The sequence below is a fragment of the Pelobates fuscus genome, chromosome 9, assembly GCF_036172605.1.
Source record: "Pelobates fuscus isolate aPelFus1 chromosome 9, aPelFus1.pri, whole genome shotgun sequence".
NCBI lineage: Eukaryota > Metazoa > Chordata > Amphibia > Anura > Pelobatidae > Pelobates > Pelobates fuscus.
Genome location: NC_086325.1, coordinates 7,372,318 through 7,382,231, shown reverse-complemented (window position 1 = coordinate 7,382,231; position 9,914 = coordinate 7,372,318). Strand labels below are relative to the sequence as shown.

Here is a 9,914-nt window from a genome sequence, read left to right as displayed (position 1 = left end):
AAAAATAAATAAATCCCATGAATTGTCATCTCCTCACACTGAAACCATGTACCAAATGTCAGAGGATTAAGAGAAAATGTTCTCTTTTGTCTTAAGTGAAGGCCAGAGAAGAAAAAAAAAAAAAAAAATCTAATCTTGCAGGAAACAACCCCAAAAATTCTTGAGGTTTAAAACCAATTTTAATTTTATTAAGAGAAAAAAGAAAAACACATTTTAATTTATAACAGCAATAAAATATGTATAGTTGCATTGAAATAAAATTACATCATCCTGTAAAGTTACCCAAATTTATTTTCTCTGGCCAAGAAAATTAAGTTTTGCCTCAAAGCAAAAAAAAAAAAAAAAAGGCAGAACTAGGCGACTGATTTTATTAAAAAGATTAAGTGCTTTTTTTTTTAATGTCTGTTAGGATATTAGGCTATGGGTCTGGTCGATAAGAGGAGCGCATTTTACAGGGAGGAAGGAGTTTGTATCAGCATAATAGAAACATGCTGAATGTAATGTATACAAACCGACTTGGCACAGCATCCGAACCGCTAACATGCAAATAGGGCCCATGGATCAAACCGCACAATTTGTGTCACTATGGCTTGTCTTAGTTAGAAATCGGCAAGGATGGCAATTTAATATGGCTCAGAAAAATTACCCATTCTAGCCACAAATGTGTATCACCAGATAGGCGTCAGGGCAAGAAACCTGGAGTATGTTGCACGGTGTGATGTTCCAGTACCCAGCTCAAGGACAGTTTATTTTTAACGGTTCATGTTCACCACCAATTACAGCAAAACTTTTCATTAAGTATCTTTGAAACCCTCCCTGCGTTAGGTCTTAAAACACGTGGGAGGTTGCTGCTTTCCATTTGCTTCAGCAAGGGGCCTTCAGATAAATTTGTTTGCTTTTTGGATTCACCCGTATTTAAATCACTTCCACAAGTACAAAAGGAAAACAAAAACAACCGAACTTGAGTCATTTTCGTAATGCATTTCAAGATGTGGTACATTTTGTTTAGAAAAAGTTGATAGCACTTCCGATACCTCCCCCGTACAACACTTGTTCGTGAAAACACTGGGAGAAAAATCGAAATACAAATTGGCTTCCTCCCTGTTAACATGACCAAATTTGCAACATAAGTCTTTAGGGCCAACGGCTCTCTCCAAGAAGAAACGGATAGGTCAAGTATTCTTCACCGTGGAAAAGTAAAGTCAACAAGATAAACTGAGATTACGCTGGACAATGTCCATAACCCCTCTGCGTATCTTCTATAACCTGCGCTCTCCCACTCTTAGTGGTACAATCCAAGATGGTGCGGTTCTCGAGCTTCCGTCCCGCAGAAGCAGCATCAAAACCCAAGGGAAGCAAATACTGACGCCTTGGGGAAAAAAACCCGTTTTCGCTTTATCTTTACTTCTCTGACCTGGTACCTACGGTTGTCCACCAAGACATGACAGCTTCAGTTGTGCGGTAAAATGTCCAGCAAGGGGTTGTATAGCGCGGCCAGGATCTCGGAGATGAACTGAGTGAGGTGCCATCGCAAGGGCCTCCACCAATGGCGTTCGCCGGCCAGCCGCTGCAAAAGAGAGATTGGGTGATGGTCAGCTGCAGTGTGTACACATCAAATTAGAAATACTACAAATAAGACTGATTATTTTCACTTAAACCCCCCCACGCTGCAGTTACTTAGTACACCTCACTGAAAAGGGTCCTCAACCCCCCCGTGAATGACATTAGTATAATGAGTGAATGTTCTGCACGTAGAATATTAATGACACATGGCACGTTGCGGTATACAGGGATCTGCCCAAGCTCAGACACAGTAACTTTCTCATAGAATAATTTCGCAGGGTTTAGTCAGTGTAAAAAAAATACACAAAAAGTATTGTCACAAATTTGACACGCAGACAGAGGGGGGTAAAAATACAATCTGGAGTGGGGGAGGGAGAATTAACTTTTTGTGTACTGAAAAGGTTTAACCAGTCAGTAACATGTGATTCAACCTTTGTCTACCCAGGCGTGGAGGGGGCATGGGGGGGACAAAAACCAAACAAACAAAAAAAACAAAAACACAGGAAGATTTTGTTAAAGCCCAGGAGGAGGAGATTTCTAAGGAATGAAAACAAATATATGCAGATGTGTGCCTGGGGAGGGTGCGGAGGGAGGGGTGTGGGAGGAGCGGAGTGACAGGCTACTGGCACGTGAACACGCAGGCTGACTCACTGGTTATTAATAGTAACTAGTATATAAAGAGCCAGGATTTTAGCAGAGGCAGCGCAGAGCTCCAGGGAAGAGAAGAAGCTGTAACACGCAGCTTAAGGCTTCTGCTTATGGATGAGAAAACGTGCAAAGAAGCAGAGTCTGTGCTTAGTCACTGCTGGGAAACAGCGTACAGCGCGCCCTGTCCAACTGCGTGTCCTACAACTCCCAGAATTCTGTGCAGGGCACAGGTTGGCATCAAAATCATGGGAACTTTAGCCTGCAGCCCACTGGAAGCAAGTTTGGCCAAAGGGCTACACGCTTAGTTTATGGTTACATTTAACACCGGACCTCAGAGTCTTGGCCCTTACGGCTATGAAATTTCAGCAGCTTTTCCAAAATCTACAAGAACCCTTTTCACTGATGGCTAGGAACTTTAAAACCCTGTCTAGCGGTTGATCAAGAAGGGGTTTAAAAAATAGTGACATTAACTCTGTGCAAGGAGAAGATAAAATATCTAAAAGTAAACACATCTTATATTACATACACACAATTATAGGACATAGAAATACGCCCAGACACTTACTCTCTGCAGGTATAATTCATTCATCTGGTCCCCAATCCTGCGCAGTCGGATGGCGATCTCGCGTTCAATGTGCGCCTCCTCCACCAATGGAAGTGCATTCATTGGGATATCAGCTCGTAATGAGCGCATGGAAACCATACTTATATCCCCGCTATGGGCGACTAGTGTGGCACCTAATGGAAACAGAGGATTGTGGGTAAGTCTCCTGCTATCACAATGGCTGTCTACATGTTCACAAAGCAGGAAATTCAGTTTTCATTGAAAAAAAATAAAAATAAACAAATTTTTACAAATAAAAACACATTTCACAGTCACTGGCGGGATAGTAAAACTTAAAAGGCATTTGGTTTTAAACGTACTACTACCCCAAAATCTCTCCCGCGTAGGGCACCCCCTTTTCTAAGAACCTTTTATAGTAATAGTTTTATTTCTGAAGTGACCCCTGATGTAGATACCAGCAAAAAAAAAAAAAAAAAAAATTAACAAAAAATAAACAATGGGGAGGCAAAAGCTACAAGTTTATTCCCATAAATAAATCCATGATTACTCAGGCAGCAAAACGTACCATCAGGTCACTCTCCCGTTTATACTCTGAGTACTTTGTCAGGATTTCTATGGGGAGATCATTACTCCAAAGCAGTAAAGGTTACATTAACTTTTAATGCCACAATCGTCAGACATGGGGCGATAACCAGTGACCTATACCCTGGCGTCCGTAAACTGCACTCCAGCTGGGGTTACAGTACGGATTATAAAGCAACAATTCTTTCTCCGCTAAAGACCAAAGGGTTCATTCACTAAACAGGGAATTGGCGAGAGATTTTTTTTACAAATTAAATGAAGCCTTAAATTGAATTAGAAAGCTCCCCAGCTTGCTAGGTTTCCTAGCTCACCCACGGCTGTCGTTCAGATATCTGAAGACAGCGAAGCGATGGTACATTCTGGCAGCGAGTGGAACAGATACACAGAGAGACAAATTCATCAACAGGATGAGAAAAAGAATTCTCCGAAATGGGCAGGAAAACTGGTCCGGTAAGAGGTCAGTCCTAGACAGAGGGATTTTATTCAATTAACTTCCAACTATACTGCAGTAAAATCGGAATTTGAGTTAAAAATCGCTTGGGGGGAGGTGGACTATAACAGGGTTAAAGAATGTGTTTCCTTTTTCAAAATCAGCTCTTTTTGCCTAAATATCACAATTCCGTTTTAGATGCCCTTACAGCGTGTACGTATAGTTAAATGTCAGTTCTCCCCGGAGAGGACAAAACAGACAGTGAAAGTCTATGTGAATAAAACCACTTTTTTTGTGTGTGTGTTTTGGGACCGCAGAGAGCGCTGGGGACACGTCCACGTGACAAACCGGTCCTCTGTGTATTCTCCGATAAAAAACAAAAAAGGCAAAAGCCTTTTCTCACCCATCACCCTCAGCCACTTTTCGAGAGACTACTGGAAGACCACAGGAAAACCTCTCAGTGGATTCAGATACAAGGAGCCCGCAGGGGGGAGGAATAACTGTATCAAACAGGAATAAAATAATCCTCACACACATCAAACTAGTGCTGAACTACAAATCCCATCATCCACTGTTGATTCAATGCTGGACTAAACCCCAAGCCAGCTGCACCCGATTCGTAGGGGCCTTTTATGCAGTGAGGAAACTAGCAAACCAGTGACTCTGTAAAAGGGGGTTTCCTGAAATTTGCTGCAGAGGAAGCAGAGGTACAGGCATGTCAGGACATGTCTCACACAGCTCCTGCAGTACATCAACACACCTGTACACACCAAACAGCCCCATAACCCTACTAACAGTATATTATTATTTATATAGCTCCAACATAGTCCACAGCGCTGCACAACAGGAATGTAGAAGCAAAAACATGAAAGCAAATGTGCAGCTCAGAGGAGCTTACAATCTAAAGTTGAACACTCAGTGTTGTTTTCCTTTGTTCACCACTACCAACCCTGCTGGACGGCTGCTCCACCCATCTACTGCAGCGTATATTCACTCTCTGCAATAATCCTCAGTTGGTTCCAGGCTATTACTCTCTTGTTTTGTGTGTATATGCTGTTTAGTGTTTTCCTTTGTTAACTCCTCCCAGTCTGCCGTCTTTGAGACCAGCGATGGGTGGAAGGGAGGGGAGGGGGAGAACTAGCACAGGCGGTGACATTCAGGGTCACTTCAGTCAAAACATAGTCGTCACGTCACTCCGGACCACAAATGGCCAAGAGCAGGTTTACTTTTTAAAGAAATGTTTAACCACTTCCTAGAAAGGTCACAATTACTGGGACTACCATTCCAGCCGGTAACGACTAATGTTCACCCCTGGGATGTTAGTGAAAGCCCAGCTAGTCGAAGGCTCTAGTAATTCACAAACAACTGTTGTTTTCAAGGTAATACACAGCCCCATAGAGGTTTATTCAAAAACACGTCGATTGTGTAATTAAAACATTTATTTAAAAAGAAGATCTCCAACACAGCTACAACCTAAAACTACAAAGGAGACGGATCTGTTGATTCTATAAAATAAATATCTCGTCACTATCTGTGTCGCCATTATAATTAGGAAAAAAGTGGATTTAAAATATGTGACCAATGACATTTTTAGGCAGATGTAATAAAATACTATGAGCAAAAATAAAAATAAATAAATCATTTATAGCTCTCTATCTCCGCACAAAGCATGCGGATATGGCAATCGTTTAATAAACACAGCGATGTCACTTACTGGAATTGGGAATCGCTGTTCTGGCGATGGCTTCTGGGAACTGGCAGAGTCTCTGGGCACAGTTTGAGGATGAAGAACCAGGTTCACAGTTGTTCCCTGTCTCGTGGGTGGTTGGGCAGCGGTTAACGGGGGTCGTGGTTGTCCTCTGGCACGGAACGGATGAAGAACGGGGGTTCGGGGTGCTGTGCTGGCTCAGCGGGCGATTGTGTTCACGAATAGCACAGGAGGAACCAACATTGGATGGAAAGACACGGTTTGTCTCCACCTGGATATTTCCTACAGGTTGAGAGGAGCTCCCGTCGTGGAGTGGTCGCGCCATTACTGGATATTAATTCTGACACAAAGAAAATAAAGGACGGTTAGCATTGTGACACAGAAAAATCAAATAACGGCAAAAACATGCTTGATGGTTATCCCACACTAAAGTAAATGAATGAAAATATACATTTTTTTCTTTATATTTTAGCTAGAAGCCAATGAACATTTAAATATAGTCTCTGGATTTTCTGCAGAGAGTGTTTTATAAGCTTCCCGTCTCCAATTCCTAGATCTCTGTGCAGATGGCATTCACCAGGAATGCCCACAGGAGGGCAGCACAGCTATCCAAGTGCCAGTGTTTGTAAACAATCCTGCAGACTGCTGTGTGTAAATCCTTATATGACCCATTGCTCAGTTCGAGTGCAGGAAACCAAAGGCTCGCTCAATGCGCTGGCTGCCAAGGGAGCCCTTTCCTCCCAGACACACAGGTGCAATCAAAAACAGTCTGCCCGGGCCATGGGCTCCCTTCTGTGAAATATAAACTCAGTGATCATATCCGTGTCCTCACGGAACGTCACGAGAGCCGACAAGAAGAAAAAAAAACCATCTGGTTCCAAATGCCAAGCAAACGACAAGTCACAATAGAATTAACCCCTGCACTGCCACATGCCATTCATACTGCCACTGATTGCAAGCTTCTTGGGTTAGGATTCTTACCAATAATCACCGAATAGCTTATTCACAGAGATGATCTCCCGTTTGCACGCTAGATTGCTAGCTCCTCAAAAATAAATAAATGACACAGGAAAATGTAAACAAAAGAAACGTGGCTATCCTCAAAAAAATGGCTTCTTAGATTGCAAGCTCTATGGGATAGGAGGTCTTATTCAATCTTGAGATTTGGAAGGATCCTGCTTCGTACCCGCAGACTGTAAGCTGCCACGGCCAGAGCAGTACAATAAGGGAATGAGACCATGTGCTGTAATGTTTATCATGAAATAAGGACGTCCCTCTGTAAAACTCACACAATGGGTGAGCACACTGACAGCTTATTATGCGATCCTGCTCTATTCCACCAGCAGCCTGATTCTCCCAGTCACCAAGAAATGTACCGTCTGCTTCCTAATCACCGGAACAATCCGACAGACCTGTCCCTCGCCTCCTTATAGGGATCATCTGTAGCCCCACAGTGACCACAGCTTGGTACCCTACATTACCCCACATCATGCCAAACAGTCTGTGCCAGCCTGGTACCCTACATTACCCTACATCATGCCAGTTTGTGCCAGCCTGGTACCCTACATTACCCCACACAGCCTGGTACCCTACATTACCCCACATCATGCCAAACAGTCTGTGCCAGCCTGGTACCCTACATTACCCCCACACAGCTTGGTACCCCACCTCATGCCAGTATGTGCCAGCCTGGTACCCTACATTACCCCCACACAGCCTGATACCCTACATTAGCCACATCATGCCAAAGAGACTGCCAGCCTGGTACCCTACATTACATTAGCCACATCATGCCAATCCAACAGTCTGTGCCAGCTTGGTACCCTACATTACCCCACACAGTAACTACCCGCATCATGCCATATATAAAATACTCCATTCATGCCAGCACCCCAGCCCATGCACCATGGTACCTACATTGCATTACATACCTGTATCATGCCATCTCTAACATGCCAGCCTGGTACCCTACACAATTCACATACAATGAATTCCTGCATATCTATGATGCCAGACCCCACCCCATCAGCCCATACGCACGATGCTGGTCTATTATCTCTACATTGGGCAGCAATGCACACACCATGCATAGCTAATCGTGTCAGCTTGCAAACCAACCTATGTGCCCAGTACCAGTCTAGTAACCCTACATTAAGCAGGCTGGCACGTCTAAGGACCATCTCACACACCACACTCTCTGCCCAGGTAAACTATGCCAATCTTGTAACCCTGCATTAAACTCACATAGCCAACACCTGCAGCCTAGCACCCCTGATGCCCTCACAGTGCATCTCCGCATCACCAGCTGCCAAAGGACTGAGTGAAATATACAGCCAGCATGCATTAAACTTTGCAAATGTTAGTTATTTTTGGAGGTCTGCTAATTCTTCTTATTGTCAGTTTCACGAGACTGGGCACTCCAATTTATTACCATATCCCAAATTGTCTTGGCACTAGCTTGGTATCCTCCTTTATCCAAGGACCCTGCATTCTTCATCCTGTTCATAACAGCTGGGAAGGCACATCTGCAGGACTGGTCAACAATGGAGCATCTGAAGTAATGGTCTCTCCCTGGGCATGGTGCCCCTCTTGTGCCAGGGGATTTTTTTTACTTGTACACAAGTATCATGCAAAGTCTTCCAGTTATCTACAAAGCCCCCAATCTAAGGCACACACTGAGTGATCAGAACTGGGGGCAAGGATATAGATTCACATCTGCACCCCTATTCTGCATGGAGACAAAAAGTGCTGACAGGGAACATAACCCAAACTGCCTGTCTGCTACATGAACTGGGCAGCCCAATGCAGGCTGAAGGCAAAGCCCCCCCCCCCCAACATGTTCCACATGTCCCCCCCAATACATGCCAGGAAGAAAACTGACTCATTGGACAGAAACAAACCATTTAGATGCCAGTTGGATCAGATAAGGATTCTATAATCACCCCATCCTGCACAAGAAGGAGTCCCCAGTGCTCTGGTACACACAGGGTTAAGAGGTGCCGGCTGCTCCGCTTTGAATGTAGTTTGTCTTCCAAAACCTCATGGCTGGATTAACAGGAGCATGCCCTGCATGATAGCAGGTGTAGCCCTGCAGTGCTGGGGTACCTCTCTGTGAACCCCAGGTCGCCATGCAGTAGATAAATAAGGAAGGTAATGCAGTATGTTGGTTGCCATGTCTGAATCTGTCCTCAATTGACCATTCCCCCCCCCCCCCCCCCCCCCTTGCTACCCATGTGCTGGCTTTTCAGGCACAGACAGTAAACAATTCCTCATGCCACAGCCCCTATTCACCCTAAAACCGGGGAAATGGGGTAACCCCCCAAAATGGATCAGAACTGAGCATTACAAACACAATGTCCATTAATTAAACTCAAACCTGATTATTACTTTCACCCGCCCCCCTTCCCCCCATAATAGGAGCACCCCAGAAATCCAGGCACCTTAAATGCACTCTGTGGGCAGAATTTGGATCCAGACACTGATTTTTCTCTGCACCCCCCTCCCCTCCCTTCAACCCTCTCTGCAAACCCTGAAAGCAGAACATGTCCAGGTAAAATATTCCCACCTGGGGGACGGGGGGAGTAACCCCAATATACAATGCATGGAAACAGCACCCCAAAACCAGACTGAACTCCAACAAACCTGAGCCTGCTCCCCACAGCACCCCCAAACTGGGATACAGGACATGCAGTGACCCCTGAGCATGCACCCCTGGCAGTACTTACCTCCTGCACCCACATCCAGCAGTCCCTGAGATCTGTGTTAATAATGAGAGCAGATCCCAAGCTCCAGCAGAGAGCTCTGTGTCTCCCAAGCTCCAGCAGAGAGCTCTGTGTATCCCAGCCTGCACTCTGTCTCCCAGCTCAGTCTGATCGCTACTAACACAGGAGCAGGCAATCTGCAAACACACAACTTGGTGACTCCGCCCACCGACATGGACACGCCTTTTTGGAACCTGCCCCTGGGAGAGTGGGCGTTGCTAGCGTTATGTCATCCCATGCCAGAGCCACGCCCCCTCTATAAGTGACATGTTGGGACATGCCCAGATTATAACTGCACTGTCAGATGGGAGAGCATGCTGCAAGGGTTAATATGGGACTGACAGGGTTACTATGAGACTGACAGGGTTACTATGGGACTGACAGGGTTACTATGGGACTGACAGGGTTAATATGGGACTGACAGGGTTACTATGGGACTGACAGGGTTAATATGAGACTGACAGGGTTACTATGGGACTGACAGGGTTAATATGGGACTGACAGGGTTACTATGGGACTGACAGGGTTAATATGGGACTGACAGGGTTACTATGGGACTGACAGGGTTACTATGAGACTGACAGGGTTAATATGGCATTGACAGGGTTAATATGGGACTGACAGGGTTACTATGGGACTGACAGGGTTAATATGGGA

At 44.9% G+C, this 9,914-nt stretch overlaps 1 protein-coding gene across 2 annotated transcripts; it reads right to left on the bottom strand.

Moving 5' to 3' along the window:
- Positions 1 to 362: 362 nt before the first annotated feature.
- LOC134573429 (uncharacterized) lies at positions 363 to 9,339 on the bottom strand. Of its 2 annotated transcripts, none has more exons than XM_063433189.1 (4): positions 9,222 to 9,339; positions 5,503 to 5,836; positions 2,777 to 2,949; positions 363 to 1,567 (listed from the first exon to the last, which is right to left on the bottom strand). In XM_063433189.1, exons 2-4 carry the CDS (start codon positions 5,819 to 5,821, stop codon positions 1,451 to 1,453), a joined length of 609 nt encoding a protein of 202 aa, XP_063289259.1. In that variant the 5' UTR covers positions 5,822 to 5,836; positions 9,222 to 9,339; the 3' UTR covers positions 363 to 1,450. The 2 variants fall into 2 exon arrangements, with proteins under 2 accessions (XP_063289259.1, XP_063289261.1); XM_063433191.1 differs by lacking the exon at positions 9,222 to 9,339 and adding an exon at positions 6,478 to 6,524.
- Positions 9,340 to 9,914: the final 575 nt, after the last annotated feature.